We start from the raw sequence: 26,247 nt of genomic DNA, 5'->3' as shown, positions 1-26,247 counted from the left end.
CCTTACAGCCATCACCTTTTTCAGGTGCTGTCTTCTACCTACTCTCTTCTTAATTCAATCTACTTATTTCCTCTATTCTCATTGTATGATTAAAATGTTTCTCTGTTGCTGTCTTTGTTTCAAATTATGTTCTTTTGGTACTCTGGTGGAAAATATAGATGCCCCAAGTTGAAAGGTAATTAGATCTTAATCAAAACCTTATGCGCAAATGGGACTATAGTTGCTTACAACAAAGTACTATAGACTGTTTAATTTATCATACCAGCAGGCCCGAGTGAACATCCTCAAGGAAGAGTAAAATATAACAGAAACAAAGTGCAAGATTGTAGGTGTAAGGCCTTTAAGAAGCATTTTTCCATCTCGAAGTTATCAAGGAGGAGTCTTTGATTGATACGGTACACGTGATGGAGGGACAAAATTTCTTCTTTGATTGGGCAGTGCAGCTCCTTCCGTAGGTCGGAGAAGGAGAAATTATAACGCTGTGCTCCATTGCGGCTATGCATACGGCCATCATCAAGTGCTTATCTCAATGCATTTCTAGGAAAACAAATGGCTGCGATTGGCTGCACGCACAACGGTGCATGCAGTGCAGGGTATAAATTCTCGTTGAGAAGAGAAGACTCGGTGAGAGCCGAAGTTATGACTTGAGAGCTGACCTCGTAAATAGTGTAGAAAATTATCCATTGTTGTCGTAGCAGCTGTACCTCATCCTTTTTTGTTAATGAGGTTATATGAGCTGTACCAAAGTTATAACACCTAGTTCAATATTTATAATTTTTATAACTTCCTGTCCCTACTAGCTATTTTCTCTAATTTCAAAATATACCTCTTTCCACTTAATTTCCTCTCTCTCTTCTATATCTTCTTCAACCTCCCCATGCGAAGCCATCTGTCGTACCAACCGCAAAATAAATATTACAAATAAAAAAAATACATCATCCCTTCAAGTTTCTATACAAGGGTCTATCATCCGTCCGTTTTCTCCCGCAAAGACACCTTTTCCGACCTATTTTTAATTTTTTCTCTGCCTTTGCTGTCCCTTTTTGTTTACAAACCAATGGACTGATAACTTAACGGGTCCAGGCTATCACTTTCAATTCTAACCATGAGACTATCTGTGCCTTAGAGTTCCATTGCTGTACGGTTCCAAATTCAAATCAGGAGAACTTAGCTGTGCATGTAGACGATCGATGTGTCAATAGAATAATGGATAGATATTTGATTATAAAGGGCATAGGGTCTTAGGACCACCGGTAAGGCCGAGTTCAGCGGTTCTCGTCACATTTCTTCTTAGTGAGAGAAAAGGAATTGAAATAGAAGGTGATGAGGCCGAGGGTAAGCGACTGCTTCTCCTTAAGAGTATTGTCCGCTTTGGAGAGATTTCATAGTCTCTTCCCCACGCACGGTTTTACCCCACAAAAGGCGCCTCTGAAGAGAAAACGGTAACCCCCCTCCATTTAAGGAACATACCTCTTAGCTATTTAGTCGATGTGGGACTAAGTTCGGACCCTTTATTCCCACAACATAGCCCCCAAGCAGAGGAGTCTGTGCCGGGGTCAAGGCTCTCAATGAAAGTACTATTGATGAGGCCGAGGGTATCCTCCGAGCCCCAGAGCTCAGTCCCCACTGGGCTCAGACAACGAAAGAACTGCTTCTCCTCAGAGGTATTATCCGCTTGGGGGGTTTCATATATAGTCTCTTCTCCATGCATGATTTTGTCCCACAAAAGACGCCTCTCAAGAGAAAGGGGTAGCCCCCCTCTATTTAAGGAACAGACCTCTCCGCTATCTAATCGATGTAGGACTAAGTTCGGACCATTTATTCTCACAACAGGGAAAAATGCTTTGCTGAAGTAAAATTGAGAGGAGGTGAACATATAATAGCTTGCTTACTATTGCCGCCAAAATGTGGCTTGATGGAGACAGATGAACTAGCGCACGGCAATTTCGTCTGCTTGATTAGTCTTCTCAGATGATCTGCTCGAACAGGAAGGCCGACTCGAGGTAAAAATCCGACTTGCAAAAAGAAAGCAGAAAATCCACCTCTCCCATCACCATCGTCACCCTCTCCAATGACCGCAATGCCGACACCATCATAAGTGATATCTTGCCGGATAATGATAAGCTTGCAAAAGAAATTCCGATCACTTGGCAAGAGTCGTCACAAGTGACCCCAAAAAATTGGCAGGGAGACTCGGATTCATTCTAGCTCTCAAGATAACCCATATATGGGATCATTTATCTGCCTTCGTAATTCAAGGAATGCTTTAGTCTCCACTGATAGGGAGGTAGAGATTGGTAAAAGAGCAATTGGAAGAAATGCAATTAAGAAATGGAGGGAAGGGAAGAGATCCAACATTGATAAGAATATTATGCACAGGGATATTAACTGTGTACAATGGTATATTGTACAATAGTATATTAAGTATATACATGCATCTAATAACTATGTATGTACTAGGGATATTAATTATGTACTATGTTATATTAACTCTTTATTGTGGTATATTAACTATATATTGTGATATATTAAATATATACATGTATCTAATAACTGTGTATTGGGGGCATATTAATTATGTACTATAATATATTAAGTGCATACTGTGGTATATTGTATGTATATATATATATATATATATCTAGTAATTGTGTACATGGAGATATGAACTATGTACAGTGTTATATTAACTATGTACTGTAATACATTAAGTATATATTATAGTCTATTATTTTTGTGCTGCAGTATATTAAGTGTATATACGTATTTAGTAATTACGTAGTGGGGGATATTAACTACCGTGTTATATTAACTGTGTATTGTGGTAAATTAAGTATGTATTGTGGTATATTAAGTGTGTATTGAAGAATATAGTTATACTTGTTTGCACTTTGCTGCAATGATTTTTTTTTTTTAAGCTGTAGTTATTCTCAACTCTGCATACTATTACTTTCAAATAATTGCATTGTATAATGTCTTCACATATTTAACTTTCTGATGCATATCAGAGATAGTTTATTCTGGAGCTTATATGTGAATATGAAGATTACCATTTTATTGTATATTCATTTAATATGCCTGGTTGATCTTCCACACCATCCTGTGCTGGTAGATAGAAAGGTTGAGCTAATTATGGACTTGATGTGCAGCTTTGCAGGGCGAAAAAAAATCACACGGGTTTTTTAATGCAAAGTTAGTTGTATATACACTAAAATCTCTTTAATTTGACCAGCCGGCGTATGAAATTTGTGCACCCATAAATGTTTATGTCTTGGAGAAGGCTAGGATCCCTCAATGAAATGGTTAGTTTTGACAAATAGCCAAGAATACCTCAAATCCTTTGCACAACCAGGTTATGTATCACTAGAGAAGCTCGGTATTAGGATACGTTCAATGACCCACAAAGAACTCATGAATGGCTCTGTCCACTTCAATTGTGCGATAACATTGTTCCTTTTTAACTTGCTGCACCTTGATCGTCTCCCTCACCTTCCTTGCATCATCCCATCTGCCCATCAATGCTTTAACATTCGACAATTGAATGCAGCAAGAGCAATCAAAAGGACTCAACTCTAGGAGCTGCCTTGCTGCTCTCTTTGCCAACTCAACATCCCCATGTTCCCTACAAGTAGGGGTGGCAAAATATGATCCGACCTACCAACTCGACCCGTATTCGACTCGCCACAAACAGGTTTGGGTTTGACCTAAACAGGTTTGGGTCGTAAACAGGTTGACCAGTTTAACCTGTTTATTAATTGGGTCGGATACAGATTTTAGACGTCTGACCCGTTTAACCTGTATAACCTGTTTAACTGTTGGGCTGATAAATAAGGGCCACAACCCACAAGATAAGGTCTAGGGCCAGCCCAAATCCCGATCTCGGCCCGATTTCACCGCTTTGGCCCAACTCCCGCCTTGGCCCAATTTCCGCGCAAGCTCCACTGATTTGTTGCGATTAGTTCATGTCCTGAGTCCCAAACCCTGTAATTTCTTCCAAATCCAAGCCCTTTTCCCCATGTCCACCCAGGCCTCAACAACTTATAGCCTGGCATTCGCTTGCTCGGTGACAAATCGCCTCCTTCTGTATAAAATATAAATCTTCCCCTCTGAGCGCCAAGCCGAAACCATTCGAGGAGGTGGGAGGAAATTGCCGATTATAATCATTTCCTCTGAGCACCAATGGGGATCTGCACCTCGTGCGAGGCGGTCACGGCGATGGTGATGCCGGTGGCGACAGCTAAGGTGATCTTCAGTCTTTACGGACGACGAGATCCGGGAGTACGACCGCTCTGCGAGAGTCTCGCACGTGCTCCAGAAGGACCCCACGTGCTTCGTCTATGACGCTGACATGAGGGAGATCGATGTGTTCGTCTCCGCCGTTGGCACCAGCAAGGAGCTCCGGCCGAGGAACCTCTACTTTCTCGTCCCAAAGATAATGCTGAAGCACTGGCTCCACGCGGTGGACCTGGCCGAGCTCGCCGTCCGAGCGAGCTCCGCGCTCATGAAGGCGGCCCCCGCCGGGGAACAGATCCGACGAGGGGCGCGGTGTCGTTGCTGGTGTTCAACGTCGGGTTCGGAGAGGGAACAGCGGTAGACAGTGAGGTTCAGGCGGCGGAGGAGGCGAAGGGGAGGAAACCTAATAAAAAGGGGCATGGCATTGGGCGGAAACAGGTTAAACGGGTCGGATGGGTTAAACGGGTTATCTGTTTATTAAACAGGTTAAACGGGTTGGGTCGGGTCAGGTCGGGTTACCTGTTTAATAAACAGGCTGGATTCAGGTTGAAATTTCTGACCTGTTTAATAAATAGTTCGGATTAAGATTTATGATTTTCTGACCCGACCTGCATTTGACCCGATCCGTTTATGTCCAACCCGACCCGATTGCCACCCCTACCTACAAGCTCTCAAAAGTGACCTCCAAAGCATCGGTGCATCCTTGAGTGGCGCTCTCCTTAAGACCTCCTTAGCCTCCTCCAAAAGCCTAGCTCGACCAAGCAAATCAACCATATATCCATAATGCTCTTTAGTTCAATTCCATATAATTGAGCCATATCATCGAAAATCCAGCAACCTTCATTCAACAATCCCTCATGGCTACAAGCAGAGGGCAAATGGATCGCATCCCCTCGATGTGGTATTGTCCGCTCTGGGGTTCAGTCACGCTGGGGCCCAATAAGCTCTTTGAGTGCCGTCACCCTGTATGGTTTTGTCCCTCTTAGGACGGCGCCTCTAAAGAGAAGAGGTTGGCCCCTCCTTATAAGGCACAATCATTTTCGCTACTCAACCAATATGGGACTAAAGTCCCGGGCCTCCATCTACTCCTCAATACTCCCCAAAGCCATGGCTACATAAACCATCTATCATTGCATCCCATGTATTAACATCCTTTTTCGAAGCGTAACTAAACACCTGCAAAACCCTCTATGCTTCCACAGTTTGAATACATGTCCACAAGCGTTGTCACTAAAAATCCCTTGATCTCAATCCCATTCTTATCAACATAATCTCGAATCCACTCGCCCAGTCCCAGAGCTCCAACTCAAGCACATGCTGACAACACATTCACGAGTGTCATTTGTCCCTCCAGACTAGAGATGGGCACTGGGCCAGGCCGCCTATGGCCCGGCACGGCCCGGCACGCTTGCTACAGTAACGGGCCGTGCCTAGCACGACCCATTAAAGGGGGCCGGGCTGGGTTACCACTTTCTGGCCCGCGGGCCGAGCCCGGCACGGCCCATAAGGGCCTGGGCTGGCACGGCCCGCGGGCTAAGCACGGCACGGCCTTTTTTTCCCAAAATACCCCTCAAATTAGTCGTTTTTGGACTGTTGGGAGGGGTATTTTGGAAAAAAACCAAAAAATAGCCGTTGGAAACGTCTATTTTCTTCCCCCTGCCAGACGGGCCGTGCCAGGCACGGCCCGTAACGGGTCCAAACGGGCCGTGCCAGGCACGGCCCGTCTCGTGCCAGGCATGGCCCGTAACGGGCAGAATTTTTCTGCCAGACGGGCCGTGCCAGGCACGGCCCGTTTGGACCCGTTACGGGCCGTGCCTGGCAGGGCCCGTCTGGCAGCCCGTGATGGGCCGTGCCTGGCACGGCCCGTCTCGTGCCGTGCCGGGCCCGGCCCGCCAATCCACAGGCCTAGGGCCGGGCCGGGCCGGGCTTGGGTTTTTGGCTGAGCGGGCCGTGCCAGGCACGGCCCGCTAACGAAGCGGGCCGGGCCAGGCACGGCCCGTTTAGTCCGTGGCCCGGTGGGCCGGGGCCGGGCCGGCCCGGCACGGCCCGATGCCCATGACTAGGCCAGACATCGTCATACTGCATCTGTTGAAAGAGCAAAATCACTTCAACGAAATGGCTTGCACGGTTGATAGCATAGGCGTGGAGTAGTGTGTCAAGGACGAAGATATTGGATCTGAACCCGGTTTTGAGGATTCGGGCGTGGATATGGAAGGCTTCAAGAAGATAAGGAAGGGCTGCGCAAGCCTTGTAGAGGGAGCATCCGATAGAAGAGCTGGAGGGCGAACACTAGGTCCCATGCACGGGTGTAGGCTCGGATCATAGAGTTCCAGGCGAAGGAGGTGGGGACGGGGAGAGAAGTCAAGCGACGACAGCCGGAGAGCGGACGAGGCCAATCTTGATCATGTAGGCATGGGGACTGGTGAAGCTTGGAGAGGTTAGTAGGTATGTCCGTGAAGGAGAGGAAGGATCGAGGGAGGTAGAGGACTGGATCTGCATGGGTGATTTGGTGGAGTGGGACTGCACTTCGGCGGCGGAGGACGGGAACTAATAGCCCCCAATAATGGTTTTAAATCAAGGACGGGAACCAATATAGGGTATGTCTTAGAGATTTTAAAAATCCAAATATGGCTCAGCGATTGAAAATTATAGCATAATATCGGCACGAGGACTGGTGGACCTCGGAGAGGTTGGTGGCCATGCCTACGAAGAAAAGAATGGAGAGAGGGGAGGCGGACGTGGCGGCGGACGATGGTAGAGTACGAGAGTTGTATAGGTGAACTGTTGGAGCAGGACTGTAGCAAAAAAATTAATATAGAGATATTGTCACATCCTAAACCCAGCATCCTGGCAAGTGACACGGCTACATGAGCCCTAAAACAGTACCGTAAAGATCATGAAGGTCTAAGATAAAGATTGTAAAAAGCATAATATCAATACGAGGACTGGTGGACCTCTGAGAGGTTGGTGGCCATGTCTAGGAAGGAGAGAATGGAGAGAGGCGAAATAGGGGAGGCCGTCGCGGCGGCGGATGACCGAAGAGCACGGGATTCATATGGGTGATCTGTTAGAGCGGGACTGTAGCAAAAAATTGATATAGGGATATTGTTGGAATTTAAAAAATCAAAATATGTCTTAGGCATCGAAAATTATAGCATAATATGACGTATGGATCAGAAATTGAAGTCTCGGTCTATGGAAATTTTTCCATATATCACAGTCTACAAAGAAACGGCCAAACAAATGTCACTATTATTGCGGGTAGCGTATACGAAACAAAAGCCAGGGAAGCCAGAAGGTCCATTGGAAATAGCAGTCATGTCTATCTTATTATTTATGACGCTCTTACATCAAAGGAGAAGGATTGGGTCCAACGAAGAAAATAGAGCCACCATGCGTAAGTAGAGGGGCACTAGCACAGTAACACTTATTAAATAGTCGTCTCTGTACGTGGAGAGTTCAAGGAGTAACCTACCATTCCCCTCTCTCTGTTTTCACATAGTCCTGTAACTTGGGGAACAAAAGATGGCCATGATCCCGGATGCCTTCGTCTCAAAATTGTGTTGGATGCTGTTAACCTATGCAAACGGAGAGGCCGTTAAGATATTGGGTTTGCCCAACGAAATCAAAAAGCTCCATAGGAGGTTGGAGAGGATACATGATGTTCTTGGTGATGCAGAGAACAAACGTTTCGACAACCAACCCATCAACCGTTGGCTGATCGAGCTGCGAGATCTTATGTACGATGCAGACGACATCATCGATGAATGCTGGATCGAGGGCGGAAAACTTTTCAGCTCAAACTCATCCTCATTTCGTTGTATTGAGCTGGTACGTTGTTGCTATCCTCCGATTGCTTGTTTGTACAAAGTTGGATTCCGTCGTAAGATTGGCAAAAGAATTAGAGATCTCAACCTTAGGCTTGATGAACTTGCCAAGGACAAAGGTGACCTCCATCTTACACCTGCTCCTCGTGATGACGGCTATAAGAGTAGAATTAGCCCCAAGACATCTCCTGTACTTGTTGAACCTGATCTTGTTGGAGAGAAAATTGAGAATGATACAACGAGGTTGGTGGACCTGTTGACAAAAGCAAATAAGAAAAAAATCCCAATCTTTGCTATTGTCGGCATGGGTGGGATAGGCAAAACTACGCTTGCTCAGAAAATTTACAATGACGAGAAGCTTCGGGACAACTTCAACCAAATGCCACGGATTTGGTTGTGCGTGTCCCAAGAGTTCTCAGAGTCCAGTTTGCTGAGATCTATCATAAAGCAAGCTGGAGGTAATCCTAGAGATGCTGAGGAAAAGGAAGTGCTTGAACCTATGCTTAGCGAATTACTTAGGAACAAAAAATTCTTTGTAGTCTTAGATGATGTTTGGGATGCGCAGGTATGGGATCAGCTATTGAGAAATCCCTTGCAGAGTGGTTCGACAGATAGTAGAATTTTGATAACAACTAGAAACATAAACATTGCAAAACAGATGGGTGCAATATACAGTCACATGGTGGAGAAGTTGTCTCGAGAGGATGGTTGGTCATTAATTTGTAAGATGGTGTTTGAGGAAGACGAGGAAGGAGATATGCACGACTTAAGTGATATAGGGATGAAAATTGTAGAGAAATGTGATGGCCTTCCCCTTGCTCTTAGGACGATTGGAGGGGTACTTCGAACCAAGGCAAAAAGGCAATCGGAATGGGAGGAGGTCCTTTCTAGCTCTGCATGGTCTTTTACTAAGCTTCCGGATAGGGTGATGGGTGCTTTGTACTTGAGCTATTTGCATTTACCACCTCCTCTCAAGCAGTGCTTCACTAGCCTTTCATTATTTCCCGAGGACTACCAAATTCCTCAATATCTTTTTGTCAACAGTTGTATTGCAGAGGGCTTTGTAACATCCGAAGACAATACGCCCTTGGAAGATGTGGCGGAAGGATATTGGAAGGAGTTGGTGCAAAGGAACCTCTTACATCTAGATCCGATGTGGTATGATCAATTAGTTTGCGGGACTTGCAGGACACATGATCTCCTGCGATCTCTAGCTCAGCAGATAGCAGGGGATGAGTGCTTCGTCGGAGATGCACGAGCATTTGAAAACAAGATCCTGTCCTCCTCCTCATCATCATCATCGATAAAATTACGCCGTTTATCAATTGTAGATGGAAAATTAAAAACCATACCAGATTTTATAATGGAACAGACATCCTTGAGGAACCTATCATTCTTCCATACCCCACTTATTCGTGATCTTCCAGAAAATCTCTTCAGAAAGCTGAGGAGTTTAAGGGTCCTCAGGTTAAGTGGAATGGACATTAACAATCTACCAACTTCCTTGGGAGATCTTGTGCACCTTAGAAGTCTTCAAATCTCTTATACTAAAATAAGAGAGATACCGGAGAGCATAAGGAATCTTAGAAATCTGCAATTCCTGATTCTCCAGGATTGTAAATATTTGCACAATCTCCCTGATGGTGTTGTGGGGTTAACCAACCTAAGGCTTCTACACGTCAAAGGTGCACCACTTGTTGGTCTGCCTTTGGGAATAGGGAGACTGCAAAAACTACACTCACTTGGGGGATTTGTGGTGAATGGTAGGGAGGGCCGCAGATCTGGAGTAGGAGGAGATGACAGGGAGCAGGAGCTCAAGGGACATCAACACGGGAGGTTCTGCACCTTGGAAGAGTTGAAATCCCTTTCCCAAATCCGGCGAATGGGCATACACAAGTTGGAAAGTGTATCGAACAAGGCCGAAGCAATAGCTGCTGCACTCGAAGACAAGTCCCATCTCACAGTTCTATTTTTGCATTGCACACTACCGAGCAGCTCTTTTGATGTGCAGCAGTCTCATACAAATGCTTACGATGAGGAAGATATCAAGAGAATAGGGGAGGTCTTCGAGGAGCTCCGCCCACCACCATGCCTTGAAATGCTTCTAATTGATGGCTACTTCGGCCGTGAGCTTCCTAGCTGGATGATTACACCCTCGTCATCTCTCCGCAATCTGCGAAGGCTAGAGCTAGAGAATTGTGCTCTATGCCAGCAACTTCCACTCTTTGGAATGCTACCACAACTAGATTTTCTCCGGATTTCAGGTGCTTCTGCAGTCACGAGCATCGGACCTGAATTCTACTTGCTAGCAGATGGCAGTGCCGGTGCAGGAGGGCTGCATGGAAGAATAAACTACTCTTGCTTCTCCTCCTACTTCGCCAAACTAGAGCGACTTGTATTTAGAGACATGCCTAATTGGGAAGAATGGTGGTGGCGGTCGGAGGAGGAGGACAACCGAACAACATCATTGCTACCTTCTCTCAGGTCATTGGAAATTGATGGATGTCCGAAGTTGAGGTCTCTTCCGGAGAGCCTCCTCTGTCATGCCACCGCACTGAAGGAGTTACATATTTGTGGTGCCCACAGCCTGAAAGAAATACAAAACCTCCCCTCTCTTGTAGAATTGATCTTGATTAAAAACTCGAGTTTGGAGAGAGCATCCAACTTTTCTGGACTCAAACACCTAGACGTTTATGATTGTGAGGAGTTGAAGGTTGTGGAGGGTGTGGATGCCGTCGAGCACATACAGCTCCCTGATCGAGAAGCAGAGTCTCTCCCAGAGTGGTTAGTAGGTACTGGTGAAGAGCAACCATGCTTCCCTTCCCTCCACAAGTTGACTCTCTCCAACAAAATCTGTCGCCGAGGGCTACCCGATTGGCCTTTGATTCGATGACACCACACCCATCTCATGTTGAAGCAATCAGCAAGTATGGACCAACGACAATCAACTGTATAAGAAAAAGGTCAGAAATGGTTTCCACCTCTGTGTCTCCTGTCTTTCCTCTTTCTGTAGCTATGAATGGAAGATAATTGGCAAATAGCCTGTTAATTTATTCTTCATGTTTTGCAGCTGCTTCAGCAAGCCAGGGATGGATGTTATACTACTCGCCAACTATTTGATATTCCGCATCATTCTCGTCCTTTCAGGTACATATCCTGACTTGATCGCTCGTTTTCTTTGATACCTAATCCTCTTCGTATGTCCTTTCAAGAGACGATATCTGATACCAGTTTTTTTCTTTTTTTCTTTTCTTGGCTGCTTCTTTTATTGAATACATGGAATCCTTATGTGTATATTGCATGATCTGCATCTTTTTGTGCAGGACGTCGACCCAAGGACTGCAGTAAGAAAGAAGAAAAGTCTGGGACCGAATGACATGCATAGCAATTCCTTACATTAATTGGCAATTGTATGACTGCTCATCTTAGTGCCACTTTGAATACCGTATGATAAGCAAAAAATCTATCAAGTTGCTTGTTTTTACACTCACCCTTCTGCTTTTATATGATCTAGCAGGTCCAGCGGATAAGCTGAAATCCTTGTTTCTAGAGGCTTCTCTCCAACTGCATCAGTACGTAGCTTTCATTCTAGCAGAGTCTTGGAACAAGCAATTACCCATCTATGGTGCTAATCTCGAAAATCATTGGCTGCTATGTTGGGTTATCCCTCCTATATTGGAGGAGACTTAGCCCAACAAATGTGGGCTAAGTTAATTACTTTTAGCCCAACAAATATGGGCTACTTTTGGCCCAAAACGTGAGGCCCGTTAGGGCAATGTTTTATGTTGAGAAGGCAAGGTACATGAGCTGTCCAGCACGAGTTAAAAATAGAGGGAGGCAACAGAGAAGATGCAGAATTAATATTCAGAGCGCAGTCTTGATCAAATGACGATCGGAAGGCGATCCATGGTCCGATCGAGCTGAAATTTGTATCGCATGCTCATAACACGTGGTTCTTCAATCTGTACGGTGTGATCGCCATTTGAAGTCTTCTACCATAGTCAGATTCTGTAGAAACGTGGCTGCTGTTCATGTGAGATCTTCTCAATCTTTCTTTCTTATTGTTGATGTTTGCCAAGAATATTGTTCTTAAGATTATGTGCTGATACATGCCTCTAGTTTGGCTAGAGAGAACAGATTATAATACCCATTATTAGTTGATAGTGGAAGTTTTTGGGTGGACTACGGTCCCGTGGTTTTTACTCTCCATATTGGGGAGATTTTCCAGGTAAAAATTTGGTGTTGCTTTTGTGTTTCTAATAATTTAATCAGCTAGGTATTTGTGAATGCCTTGGCTCTAGTTGTTTGTTTCCTAACAGGTTTACATAAGGTGGGAGTTACCTCCCAATCCCAACATGCTAACATTGCATTAATGGACAATTATGAGTTAGAGATTTCTTGATGGTCCTAATTAGGAGAATCAAGACTAGGCCTCTTTCTTGTTCTCGCGCAGAGAAAGGATCGATGCCCGCAAGATGATGGTGTTCCCAACTTCATTATTTCACCTGCTTGGCCGAAAGAAGTTAGTATCGTGGACCAAATCTTATGAGCTCAGTGGGAAGTATTTGGGAGTATTTGTTTTGGGGATTTGTCTGCGGAAATCACGTTCGACGTAGATTCACTTGCTTGGAAAGAAATAACAATTTTTTTAATTTATTTGCATGAATGCATAAGCAGATTGATTCATGAATATATAAACCAATTTTTGTACTTTTTTTTTTTTTTGGTGTGAGAGCATGTAACAGCAAAAGTCTCTCAATTCCTTCAAGCATTCCACAAGATTTTTCTAAAGCAAATTAGTACTCGAAAACATGAGATCGTGCTTGTCTATGTAACAAAAATTTGATGGAGAAACTATGTTGTATGTCTATAATCTATTGAAAAAATTCTATTCAATGTGACCATATGAAGACCAAGTTACTATAATCCATGCTTAATCCAGCCGATACCCAATTCGGCATTTTGTGGCCCAAGCTTGGCATGATGAATGAAGAGTGAGCTCAGGACATCGATCCTGGGTAACTTTAAGACTCCTTGTTTTAGTAATTGATCAAAGATACCTAATCATCAATGTCTACTGGATGCCTAATCTAGATAACTTTGCCAGCTTTTCTTATAGACAATAGATATAAAAGACTAGCGAGGAAACAAAAATCAAAAAAAAAAAAAGGATTCTTAACCTCTTGAAGGGCTTCCGGTGCTCTCTTCTCCTCTTCTTATATATCATAGCCACCTCCCCTCCCTTCTTATTATGTAAATCCAGAAGGGTGCCTTGGCCCCTCGAAAGAAAAAGGCTTTCATATTTGTATCTCATCAATATTTGTTGAAGATTACAATACTCCAGGGATCATGGGACCCTCGAAAGAAAAATGCCTTGGCCCCCACACCACGGAACTTGGCTTTTTACATTTGCCATGGCCGAGCAAGCATCATAACTCAGCAAATTCTGCATGTTGGAGGAGTAGTGCCGATTGTGGATAGACAAGATGACTTGCCATCTGGCCCTTTTTATAGGATTCAAATATGTAAGCAGAGTTGGTGAAGATGAAATGCATTAGTGAACTATATCCTACAACTCTGACGATACATATGAAATAGTAAAATCAGGATGACTAACACTTGAATTATGATTCTAAAATTTGAATTAAATGGGAGTGTGGCATCTCCATTTGAATTTTACAATTTGAATTGTATGGGAGTATAGCTAAAAAGGTTAGCCATGCACATGTCCATATCGTGCATGGCACAGCCAACCAAGTTGCATGAGAGCCTACATGCAGGGTCATCAGTCGAAAACCTATAAATCCCAAATGGACTTTGACTTATTGGGCTTCATTAAGTTCCATCATAAAAAGATATTTCACAATATTGGCAGTATCTTCATCTCAGCCCCATATCAAGCCACATATCAAAGATTCATGATTTTACGAATTTCTAATTTTAAATTTTGAATTCTGAATTTTGAAGTTCGAATAGCATAAATTTAGAATTGATCCTAAGGATCCATTTGTTATTTTTTTCTATCTTTGTATCATCCTAGTTGTAATCTTTTGTACATTCTCAACTATAAACATGCATGATGACTACCTCATGAGGTAGGTAAAAAAAGTTCTCCACAATATTTCTTTTACACATATTCTTTTTTTCTACACACAAGTTTGGAGCAAAAGCTATGGCCCTTCTAACCAACATACATATTGAATACTAAAGTTAGCATTTCACACTACCAACCGACCGCAACGTGCAGCCTTGAATATATTACAAAGAGGATGGGATTAAGAAAATCAGGAGGTCTTCGAGGAGCTTTGTCTGCTACCTTCCGTATAATTTCTTAGTATCCATTGCTACTTTGGGCAGAAATCTAGCCTTTACCCTGCCGAAGATCTTAGCATCAGAGTTGTGCAATGTCAAAGGCATACATTATTAGATATTTTAAGCCATGCATGTGGTTGGATGGCCATCATCCTAGAGATTATCCTTTCTTCCTTGACTTTGTTCGAATAATAAATGCAATATATCATTTGGGTCATTTCACTAAAATAAAAAACTATTGGCAAATGGTAATCCATGGCAACAAAGTAGCACCGCTAATTAGGCGACTGTTGTATTTATCTGCAGCTTTGTAGTTTCATGATGAATTTGCCAAATTTAGGTGGAACCTTGCTTTAATTATGGCTCACCCCATAATGTCACTCTTCACCGGCTGATGGAAAATAGAGATGCTCCAAGTTGAAAGGTAAATTAGTTCTTAATCAAAACCTTATGTGCCAAGAGAAATGTAATTGCTTACAACAAAACACTTTGGACTGTTTAATTTATAACACCAGCAGCCTGAGTGTTTTGGCGAGCAAACATCTTGCTTCTCAGGAAGTGATTTCGCATCTGAGTATAATGGTTAAAATTGGTCCAAAAAACATGTACTCGGTTCTTTAAGCCGCTAAGGCATCGAATTAAAATTTTCTTTAATTCGCGGAAAAATTGATTTACAAGTTCCAATCATCTTTTTTCAGCAAAATGGTGGAAATACTACTACACATTTCACTGATACAATGAAATGGTGAAACGGGTCCGACCTAAGAACAAAAATAAGTCCAATAAGGCCTCCCATTAGAACTAGCAACTGCTGGATCGGTTCCAGGAGGACTCTGGTGACTGCCCAGTACAAAATTACAACATCCATTCTACATCAGTTCAAAAAATAAGGACTCTCAAGCCCATTCATACCACACATCCTACATGCATCTATTATCATCTTTGTTTCATGTCTCTTCTTTCGCATTAATTTTTGTGTTATGGCTGGCGTCATTCAACAAATCAGTTCATTTCTTCTATTTTAAAATGTTTTTGTCAAAGCAGGTGGGAGACCTGGTTCTTCTAATTTTTTAAGAGCCCAATAGATTGTTTCATCCCACAGCAAAAAAGAATAGATTGTTTCATTTTGTTATGTTCTAGTGGTAATCAAACATTTTTTTATGCCACTAGAATGTATTATTATTATCATTTCAGTAGACTAGAAAGCTAAAACTAATGTGGGAACTTGGAAGGGAGATGGAACCAACAGCTTAGGTGTCCAAACACGTTCGTAATTTCACTCTTTTCTTTTTGGGAACAAAAAAAAAAAAAAAAGGAGAGGGAGGGCCCATTCAGATGTCATTGAGTTAATAAAAAGGCGTTATATCAACAAAGAGTTATATCGAGGAAGAGTAAAATATAACAGAAAGCCACATGATAACAGAAGCAAGGTGTAAGATTTTTAATAAAAAAAATTTCCATGTTGCAATTATTGAGGTGGAGTCTGCGATTAGCATGGTGCACACAGCTATCTTCTACTTCTACAGAGTAGAAAAAGACTCGGTCAGAGAAAAAATAATATCCTGCATGGTGTGCAAGCATGCCACCTACCACATCCACTCATTTCTATGAGTCTTATTCATGCTTATCTCATTGATGACGCCCTTACATCAAAGGATAAGGGTTGGGTTCAGCTATCATGCATGGGACCTAAGGCTGCAAATGGGTCGGGTCGACCCGTGACCCGATCCGACCCGACCCGCATAGACCCGACCCGACCCGAATTTTAGGACCCGCGGGTCCGGGTCGGGTCCTAAAATTGGACCCGAATCATTTTCTGGATCGGGTCTGGGTTTACCAAACGGACCCGACCCGACCCGAATGGACCCGAAGAGAGAAAGAGAGAGGAAAAGCAAAAGAAAGTCTTTTCTTTTTCTTTTTCTTTTTTTTTTTGGCGTGGGTTGTGGTACTGTTGGTCAGTGTGGGAGGATAGCAAGTTAGCAACAAGCATAGGTTCACAGAATCCAAAGAAACGTCGGCCCGTCAGGATTCTCTCTCGATCTATTACACTGTTGAGACCTCTGGTGTCTCGGTAGCTGCCTTTTTTTTTTTTTTTCCTTCTGTTTTTTGGTTTTTGTTTCTTTTAACTTTTGAACTTTGAAGGGAGAAAGTGAGGGAACACTGCAACTGAATATGGGTCATGTGCCAGTTTTCTGTAATGGAATTGGATTTTGGAAGAAGGTCTGGGATTTTTTTTGTCCTCGTGAGAGGGGAGCTGGGAGACACCGAGTTCCGTCCAATCAGTCATACAGATAAAAAATAGTGTGATATGAAATTTGGCTTGTAGACCGACTTAGTTAGTAAGTCATGGGTCATCTGTTCTGACTGGAGCTCAATTGCAAGTCTTTCAAGTCATGGGTCACCCAGCACCTCATAATTATGATACGACCAAATTAGATTTGCCCAAATTTTTTCCCAAAAGCACAAAAAAATTAGACCCGATCGGACCCGAACCCGATCCGAATCAGACCCGAACCCGACCCGAACCCGACTCGGACCCGACCCGACCCAACCCGATCTTCAACCGGGTCGGGTCCAGGTCCAAAATTGGGACCCGAACAAAAAACCGGATCGGATCGGGGTCACCTAGGACCCGACCCGACCCGACCCATTTGCACCCCTAAATTGGGACCATTTTGATGACCCTATGCAGCTTAGGCTCTTGGACCATGCATTGAGATACATGAAAACTTTCGTTCGGATGTGCTATGTGCATAGATCATGACCATACATTTGGCACCAGCACACATAACCAACGTGCATCAACGCCTTCGATGGTCCACTTAGCTTCAAAACCAACTTGTCCTTTGTATTTTTCCTTTTTTAGTCAAGTCACAACAGCTGTATCCATGAGCAAGTGTGAAATTTTCTCATTTTTTAATATAATTTTTTGGGTACAGTATTCTTCCGCCGCCTAACAGCAATATCCATGAGCAAGTTGCAAAATTTCCACATTCTTTAATATATTTTTCGGGTACAGTATTCTTGTTTCCACCACTACACGCGAACCAGTCGGACCGGATACTAATACATCTATATTTATTTTATTTAATAAATATAATATAAATATAAATATTAATTAGATTAAAAAATTTAAATTAATATTTATTTTAAATAAATATGAATACGAATTGAATACCAAAATTATAGGTATGGATACAAATATAAATCAGATAACTAAACTTTATGACCAAAAAATCAAAGTATTACTAAATAATGATGAATCAAAATAATAGTATTTTATTTATTTTTTAAAAATAAATAAGTGCTATATAAAATTAAATAGGATTATAAATAGAATCAGATATTCGAATAAAGATTGGATAGTTGTTTGTCCATATCCATATCTATTTCTCTTTAATGGATATGAATACAAATATTGATATTGGTCGGATTCTCATATATTATCCAATCCACTTTCACCTCTAGCAGCATATCGAAGAGTTTAGAATTTCTGTATTTGGAATAATTTGGAAGCCTTCGTTTCCATTTTTTTTTGGTCATAATAATATTTTTCAAAAATTTCAAACCTCCATAATTTAATTTAAAATATTATTAAATAATATCATGATTATATTTTAAAAGTAGGATAAACTTTTAGCTACTAATAACCAACGACCTGTGACAACCAACTAGCACCTAGTATTTTTTATATATATTATTAGTATTGGCAACAGCTGTCTTCTCATTTTCAATATAATACTAAAGTACAGAAATAATGCCGGTGTTTCTACTGTAATACAATGTAATAATTTTAATGAATGGAGGAGTCAAGGTTGTTGGAACCTTACCTTGCATCTCAAGCTTATTCTAACAATAGCAACAATAATAATAATATTTAAAACAAACCACAGAAATAGACCAAAACTTTGAATTTTTCAAAAGAAAGTGTACTTCATAGATGATGCTATTGCACCAACTAAAAAATAATAAACAAAGAGAAGGCAGAGATTGACAACTCCAGAATAAAATAAATCATTCTTATCCTATTGATAATGATATATATTATGCCAAACTAAAACTTTGGCCAAGGAAACTAGCAGGTGCATTGCAAATGAACAGCCATACCTATCTCATTGATGACGCTCTTACATCAGAGGACAAGGGTTGGGTCCAACGGTCATGCATGGAACCATTTTCATGACCCAATGCAGCTTAGGCCCTTAGATTATGCATTGAGATACATGAAAGCTTGCGTTCGGATGTCCGTCCTCCGTATTTTTGGCACCGGCATGCATGACCGAGCTGCATTAAGGCCTTCAATGGTCCACTTCTTACACTAAAATCAAAAATGAAAGAAAATAAATAGGCGATGGACCATGCTAATCCCACTATAAATGCTATTACACCAAACCAAAAATTAAAAAAAAAAAAAAAAAAGATAAATGACAGTTCCCACATAAAGTAAGGGCAGACCCCCTCAATACGTCATATATTAGTTCATGGCATCTTCGGAGTAAAATAATGGAAATAGCTCTTCCATATCGCATGTCGTGTTTAGGAGGGTAGAGGGGTATTAGCGGTCATTAAATAGTTGTCTTTTTGGAGAGCGCAAGCAGTACCCTACCATTTCCAGCTCTCCATCCTCCCATCATCTTGCACTTGGAGAAACAAAAGATGGCCATGATCGCAGATGCCTTCGTCTCCAAATTATGTGAGATGCTATTAACCTATGGAAAGGAAGAGGCGGCCAAGATCTTGGGTGTGCCTGATGAAATCAAGAAGCTCCATAGGAGGCTGAAGAGGATGCGGGTCGGTCTCGCTGATGCAGAGAATAGACGCTTCGACGACGAAGGCATCAACCTTTGGCTCAACGAGTTACGAGATCTCATGTACGATGCAGACGACATCGTCGATGAATGCCGGATCGAGGGTGAGAAGCTTCTCAGCTCAAACTCATCCTCATCTCGTTGTGCTGAGTGGGTACGTTGTTGCAACCCTCCCTTTGCTTGCTTGCACAAAGTTGGATTCCGTCATGAGATTGGCAATAGAATTAGGGATCTCAACCTTAGGCTTGATGAACTTGCCAAGGACAAAGCTGACCTCCATCTTACACCTGCTCCCCATGATGACCGCTGTAAAAGTAGAATAAGTCGCAAGACATCTCCTGTACTTGTTGAACCTGATCTTGTGGGAGAGAAAATTGAGGATGATACAAGGAGGTTGGTGGACCTGTTGACCAAAGAATATAAGAAAAAAATTCCAGTCTTTGCTATTGTCGGCATGGGTGGGATAGGCAAAACTACTCTTGCTCAAAAAATTTACAATGATGAAAAGCTTCGGGACAACTTCAACCAAATGCCACGGATTTGGTTGTGCGTGTCCCAAGAGTTCTCAGAGTCCGATTTACTGAGATCCATCGTACAACAAGCTGGTGGTGATCCTGGACATGCTAAAGAGAAGGAAGTGCTTGAACCCATGCTTAGCGAATTACTTAGGAACAAAAAATTCTTTGCAGTCTTGGATGATGTTTGGGATGCACAAATATGGGATAAGCTATTGAGAAATCCTTTGCAGAGTGGTCTGGCAGGTAGTAGAATTTTAATAACAACTAGAAATATAAATATTGCTCAACAGATGGGTGCTATACAAACTCATATAGTGGATAAGTTGTCTCGAGAGGATGGTTGGTCATTAATTTGCAAGATGGTGTTTGAGGAAGACGAGGAAGGAGAAAGGGATGTGTTAAAGGATGTTGGGATGAGAATTGTAGAAAAATGTGATGGCCTTCCCCTTGGTCTTAGGACGATTGGAGGGGTTCTTCGAACCAAGGCGAAAAGGCAATCGGAATGGGAACTGGTCCTTTCTAGCTCAGCATGGTCTTTTACTAAGCTTCCGGATGGGGCGATGGGTGCTTTGTACTTGAGATATCTGCATTTACCACCTCCTCTCAAGCAGTGCTTCACTTGCTTTTCATTATTTCCCGAGGACTACCTAATTTATCGAGGTTTTTTTCTTAATAGTTGTACTGCAGAGGGCTTTGTAACATCCGAAGACAATACGCCCTTGGAAGTTGTGGCGGAAGGATATTGGAAGGAGTTGGTGCAAAGGAACCTCCTACAGCCAGATCCTGGATATTATGATCTATTAGCTTGCAGGATGCATGACCTCCTGCGATCTCTAGCTCAACATATAGCAGGGGATGAGTGCTTCGTCGGAGATGCACGAGCATTTGAAAAAAAGATCACGTCCTCCTCTTCCTCATCAGCATCGATAAAATTACGCCGTTTATCGATTGTAGATAGAAAATTAGAAACCATACCAGACTTTATAATGGAACAGACGTCCTTGAGAACCTTGTCATTCTTTTATTCCCCACTTATTCGGGATCTTCCAGAAGATCTCTTCAAAAAGCTGAGGAGTTTAAGGGTCCTGAACTTAAGTGAAACTGCCATTTGCAATCTCCCAACTTCCTTGGGAGATCTTGTGCACCTTAGACGTCTTGATCTCGATGCGACTCCAATAAGAGAGATACCAGAGAGCATAGGAAATCTTAGAAATCTCCAATTCCTGCTCCTCCCGAATTGTAAATATTTGCACAACCTCCCTAATGGTGTCGTGGGGTTAATCAATCTAAGGATTCTAAACGTCGTGGGTGCGCCACTTGATGGTCTCCCTAAGGGAATAGGGAGACTGAAACAACTAAGTGAATTATTGGGATTTGTGGTGAGTGGTAGTGAGGGCTGCAGATCTAGAGTGGGAGAAGATGACACGGAGCAGGAGCAAGAGCACAAGGGACATCAACATGGGAGATTCTGCACCTTGGAGGAGTTGAAATCCCTGTCCCAACTCCGAAGTTTGACAATAGTAAACTTGGAGAGGGTATCAGACAAGGCTGAAGCAAAAGTCGCTGCACTTCAAGCCAAGCCCCATCTTATCTACCTAGATTTGTGTTGCACGCTACCGAGCAGATCTTCTGATGTGCAGCAGCCTCATGCAAATGATTACGAGGAGGAAGATATCAAGAGAATAGGGGAGGTCTTCGAGGAACTCTGCCCACCGCCATGCCTTCAACATCTTGAAATCAATGGCTACTTCGGCCGTGAGTTTCCCAGCTGGATGATGACACCCTCCTCGTCATCACTCCACAACCTACGAAGGCTGGATCTGCAGGATTTTGCTCTATGCCAACAACTTCCATCCTTGGGAATGCTGCCCCAACTAGATTGCCTATGGATTAAAGGTGCTTCTGAAGTCACGAGCATCGGGCCTGAATTCTTGGTGCTGGCGGGTGCTAGTGCTGGTGGAAGAAAAACAGACTCTTGCTTCCCCAAACTAGAGGAACTTGGATTTGAAAACATGACTAATTGGGAAGAATGGTGGTGGCGGTTGGAGGAGGAGGACAACCAGACAACACCGTTGCTACCTTCTCTTAAGGAATTACATATTTATAATTGTCCGAAGTTGAGGTCTCTTCCAGAGAGCCTCCTCTGTCATGCCACCGCACTGAAGGAGTTACGAATTAGAAGGGCCCACAGCCTGAGAGAAATACAAAACCTCCCCTCTCTTACAGAATTGATCTTGTATAGCAACTCGAGTTTGGAGAGAGCGTCCAACTTTCCTAGACTCAAACACTTAGACGTTTATGATTGTGAGGAATTGAAGGTTGTGGAGGGTGTGAATGCCGTGGAGCACATACAGCTCGATGATCGAGAAGCAGTCTCTCTCCCAGAGTGGTTAGTAGGTGCTGGTGAAGAGCAACCATGCTTCCCTTCCCTCCACAAGTTGACTCTCTCCAACAAAATCTGTCGCCGAGGGCTGCCCGATTGGCCTTCAATCCGATGAAACAACACCCATCTCATGTTGAAGCAATCAGCAAGTATAGGCCAACGACAGTCAACCGTACAAGAAAAAGGTCAGAAATGGTTTCCACCCGTGTCTCCTTTCTTTCCTCTTTCTGGAGCAATGAATGGAAGATAATTGGCAAACAGGCCCATCAATTTATTCCCCATATTTTGCAGCTGCTTCAGCAAGCGAGGGATGGAAGTTATACTACTCGGCACCTATTTGATATTCTACATCATTCTCGTCCTTTCAGGTACATATCCCAACCTGATCGCTTGTTTTCTTCTGATACCTAATCCTCTTCGCATTTCCTTTCAAGAGACGATATCTGATACCAATTTTTTTTTCTTCTTTTTTTTTTCTTCGCTGCCTTCTTTTATTGAATACAAGAAATCCTTGTGCGCATATTGTATGATCTACAGCTTTTTGTGCAGGTCTTGGACCCAGGGACTGCAGTAAGAAAGAAGAAAAGTCTGAGACCGGATGATATGCAGAGCAATTCCTTACATTAATTGGCTACTGTATGACTGCTCATCTTAGTTTCACTTTGAATACCGTATGATAAGCAAAGATCTATCAAGCTGTTTGTTTTTACACCCTTCCTTCAGCTTTTGTATATTTTTGCAAGCCCAACAGGTCAGCTGAAATCCGAAGCTTCTCTCCAATTGTATTGGTTGCTGTTATTCTAGCAACAGCCAATTACAGATTCTATGGTACTAATTCCGAAAACCACTGGCTGCTCAGATGCATTACTCAACAATTACTAATTAGCAGAATCAAGACTAAACCTCTTTCTTGTTCTCGTGCAGAGAAAGGATCGATGACCCCAAGGTGATGGTGTTCCAAACTTCATTACTTCACCTGCTTGGCCGTAAAAAGTTTGCATCATGGACAAAATCTCATGAGATCATTGTATCATACTTGGGAGTATCAGACGTTGGAAAGATGTGAATGAAAGTATGGAGTCTGCGAGCAAGTACATTAACGAATTCTGGGCACATTTGTTTTGGGGATTTGACTGCGGAAATCATGTTCGACGTATTATTACCACATTTGGATGGACAAGGATTAGAAAGAAATAACATTTTTTTAGAATGTATTTGCATGAATGCATGAGCAGATGGATTCATGAATACATAAACTATATTTTGTACTTTGATTTGAGAGCATGTAACAGCAGAATTCTCTCAATTCCTTCAAGCATTCCACAATATTTTTCTAAAGCAAATTAGTATTCGAAAACATGTGATAGAGAAAACATGTTGTATGTCTATGATCTATTGAAAAATTCTTTTGATGCATCTATCAATGTGACCATATGAAAACCGTCAGACCTGATAATTGGGTTGTTATTCATTTGATGATGATGCTATTTTTATGATGGAGTCTGTGCCTAGCGATACCAAATTCAGCGGGTTAGGACAGGTTAAATGTAGTCTCAAGCTTACTCCAAGTTACTATAATTCATGCTTAATCCAGCCCATACCCAATTCGACAGTTTGTGGCCCAAGCTCGGCATGATGAATGAAGAGTGAGCTTAGGACATCGATCTCGTTTACCTTTGAGACTCCTTGTTTTAGGAACTGATCAAAGATACCTAATCATCAATATCTACTGGATGCCTAATCAAGATAACTTTGCAAGCTTTTCTTATAGATAATAGATATAAAAGACTAGCAAGGAAACAAAAATTAATATATATCTTAACCTTGGGAAGTGCTTGGAGTAAGGCTGCAAATGGATCGGGTTGATCCGTGACGCAACCCGACCTATTTTGGAGGACCATGGGGCCGGGTCGGAACCTAAAATTGGATTCGTTCCATTTTCTGGGTCGGATCTGGGTTTACTAAATTCAGACCCAACCCGACCCGACTGATTTGAAATTTGGATAATTTTGGATAATTTCAGGAGAAAATCTACCCTTTACCATGCCGAAGATCTGTATTTAGGAAGCATGAAGAGAATTTAGGAAGTTTATTTCTCGTGGAGATTTTAGTTTTATGATCTGTATTTAATACCCAGACCTAGAATCTTTATATAAACTGATTCTCAGTAACCCACAACTATCTCATGGAGGCTACAGAGGCCTACAGGTGCTAGCATCTCATAAAAGCTAATAGTACCACTGTTGCATGCAGACTTGGAGCCTTTATACAGGCTTAGGTAATCCGTAAAGAGGTCTATAAAGGCCTCAACAATAACCTCATGAAGGTCGTAAGTTTCTTATAAAGGCCCATAATGCCAATGTTATATATGGAAGAGTGAAATCAAGATGACTAAGATCTGAATTCAATTTTAAAATTTGAATTAAATGGGAGTGTGGCACCTCAAATTGAATTTTAAAATTTGAATTATATGAGAGCATGGCCAAAAATGTTAGCTATGCACATATCCATATCATGCACGGCACGATCGACTGAGCTGCACTTCATGATCAGCAGCTCAGAACTTATAAAGCCCAACTAAGCCTCAAATTGTTGGAGTTCATTAAATACACATCTATTTGCATTAAACTATCTAATATTGACTTGAAATCACAGAAAAAACCACAAAAATAATAAAAAAAAGCTAATATCAGTACTCACGTAAGAGAGATACCAGAATATAGGAGATCTTAAAAATCTCTTATTCATGTTCCTTAAGGATTATAAATCTCTGTAGAAGCTCCTTAAAGGTGCTCTAGGGTTGATGAATCTAAGGACTCTCGATCTTAAAGGTACTCCACTTGATGGTCTGCCAATAGTAGGTAGATTGCAATAGTTATATTGAGTATTTCTTGAGTTTACAAACTCTAGAAAGGCAAAAAGAAATCTTTTTCTGAAGTGGAGTGAGCTAAGTGACTGGAACATAGCGCAATCCCCCCTATGGGAAGCCATACTTATTTTGTTTGAGCCACACCCAAGGTACAAGGTTAGAGCTTCCACTAGCTAGACTAATCTTATTATTGTGGGGTACCAATTTGAGTCCAAATCGACTTACTCTATTATATATATCTCTTATAACCCTAAAAGAAGAGAGTAACCAAGTGTTCTAGCAACCGGGTGTATTGAGGGTTGGGATTTGTGAGGAAATATTGTACTATATAATCTCTAATTTTTTATAGTGAAACTTTTGCATCGTTTCTGCTTGCAAACATAGGTCAATAGACTGAACCTCATAAATATTCTATTCTCTTATTCTTTTATCTTTTTCCTTCTTGTTTTTTAATTTTCTCTACCTGCCACAACAAAAAAATTCTCTCAACAAAGATAGAGGAAAGGGGGGGAAGCTATATTTATTATATGAATTGTTGGTATCAAAAAAAACATATATTTGAATTAATGACCAGAAATTTAATAAAAAAACAGAAAGAGCGAAGATATATGGTTGGAAGGCCAATTTTGGATGGCATATTTCTTCTCTTTTTCTTCTTATCAAATCATTTTTTTTGTTTTTTACTAAATTTTAAAACTATCCATTTTGTATCGTTAAAATCATATATCATTATTTACTTATCTATTTCATCCTTTCCAATGATAATTATAGACAAAACACTGCAATAACTAATTACACCAAGTCAAGTAAAATCAAACTCAATTACACTAACCCTTCAGGAAAAAAAAGATAATTTTCTTCATTAAAAGAATAATTTGTGTTATTGGTCCATGGCATACATGTCGTAACATTAGAATCAAATTTCACTGAATTTTTTAAATATTTTTAATGCACAAAACTCATGATATTGTATTTTGTCTTTGAAAGCCATTCATATTGTACATAATGCTAAAATAGTATATTAAATTCCACAAGCATTTGCAGATGGTAAATCAAAGCTTCGTGCAACCTTTTGCTCAAAAACATTTTATACAACTTTGATTGCATTGTTGCCTTGTTAAATGATTGTTATAGCATGTAAGGAAGGGAGGGTAATTATAGTCCTTGCTTAACATATACTCTTCATTCTTGGTTATGCACTTCTTTTTATTTCTTTCTCAAGAAAACAAAAATGTATGCTTCAATAAATGCTAGACTTTCAATAAATGCTTCAATAGCCATACTTCAAGGTATTTTC

The 26,247-nt window shown here is 41.7% G+C and overlaps 2 protein-coding genes across 3 annotated transcripts; both read left to right on the top strand.

Moving 5' to 3' along the window:
- The first annotated feature begins 6,290 nt into the window (after positions 1 to 6,290).
- LOC103712450 (putative disease resistance protein RGA3) lies at positions 6,291 to 12,872 on the top strand. Of its 2 annotated transcripts, none has more exons than XM_026806707.2 (4): positions 6,291 to 11,023; positions 11,131 to 11,207; positions 11,384 to 11,470; positions 11,578 to 12,872. In XM_026806707.2, the coding sequence occupies exon 1, from the start codon at positions 7,759 to 7,761 to the stop codon at positions 10,951 to 10,953; it is 3,195 nt and encodes a 1,064-aa protein (XP_026662508.2). In that variant the 5' UTR covers positions 6,291 to 7,758; the 3' UTR covers positions 10,954 to 11,023; positions 11,131 to 11,207; positions 11,384 to 11,470; positions 11,578 to 12,872. The 2 variants fall into 2 exon arrangements, with proteins under 2 accessions (XP_026662508.2, XP_038978850.1); XM_039122922.1 differs by having other exon boundaries at positions 11,575 to 12,872.
- Positions 12,873 to 19,028: 6,156 nt separating this feature from the next.
- On the top strand, positions 19,029 to 23,501 carry LOC103715754 (putative disease resistance protein RGA3). Its single transcript, XM_039114859.1, has 4 exons — positions 19,029 to 22,266; positions 22,373 to 22,717; positions 22,833 to 22,909; positions 23,006 to 23,501. Exon 1 carries the CDS (start codon positions 19,029 to 19,031, stop codon positions 22,194 to 22,196), a length of 3,168 nt encoding a protein of 1,055 aa, XP_038970787.1. The 3' UTR covers positions 22,197 to 22,266; positions 22,373 to 22,717; positions 22,833 to 22,909; positions 23,006 to 23,501.
- Positions 23,502 to 26,247: the final 2,746 nt, after the last annotated feature.

Source organism: Phoenix dactylifera, chromosome 1 (genome assembly GCF_009389715.1).
Source record: "Phoenix dactylifera cultivar Barhee BC4 chromosome 1, palm_55x_up_171113_PBpolish2nd_filt_p, whole genome shotgun sequence".
Taxonomy (NCBI): Eukaryota; Viridiplantae; Streptophyta; class Magnoliopsida; order Arecales; family Arecaceae; genus Phoenix; species Phoenix dactylifera.
Note: the sequence above shows the minus strand (reverse complement) of the source record. Positions and strands in the feature narration are given on the sequence as shown.

Bases quoted from the DNA above. Each gene is read 5' to 3' on its own strand.
- LOC103712450 (XM_026806707.2), top strand. From the start codon at position 7,759: ATGGCCATGATCCCGGATGCCTTCGTCTCAAAATTGTGTTGGATGCTG.
- LOC103715754 (XM_039114859.1), top strand. From the start codon at position 19,029: ATGGCCATGATCGCAGATGCCTTCGTCTCCAAATTATGTGAGATGCTA.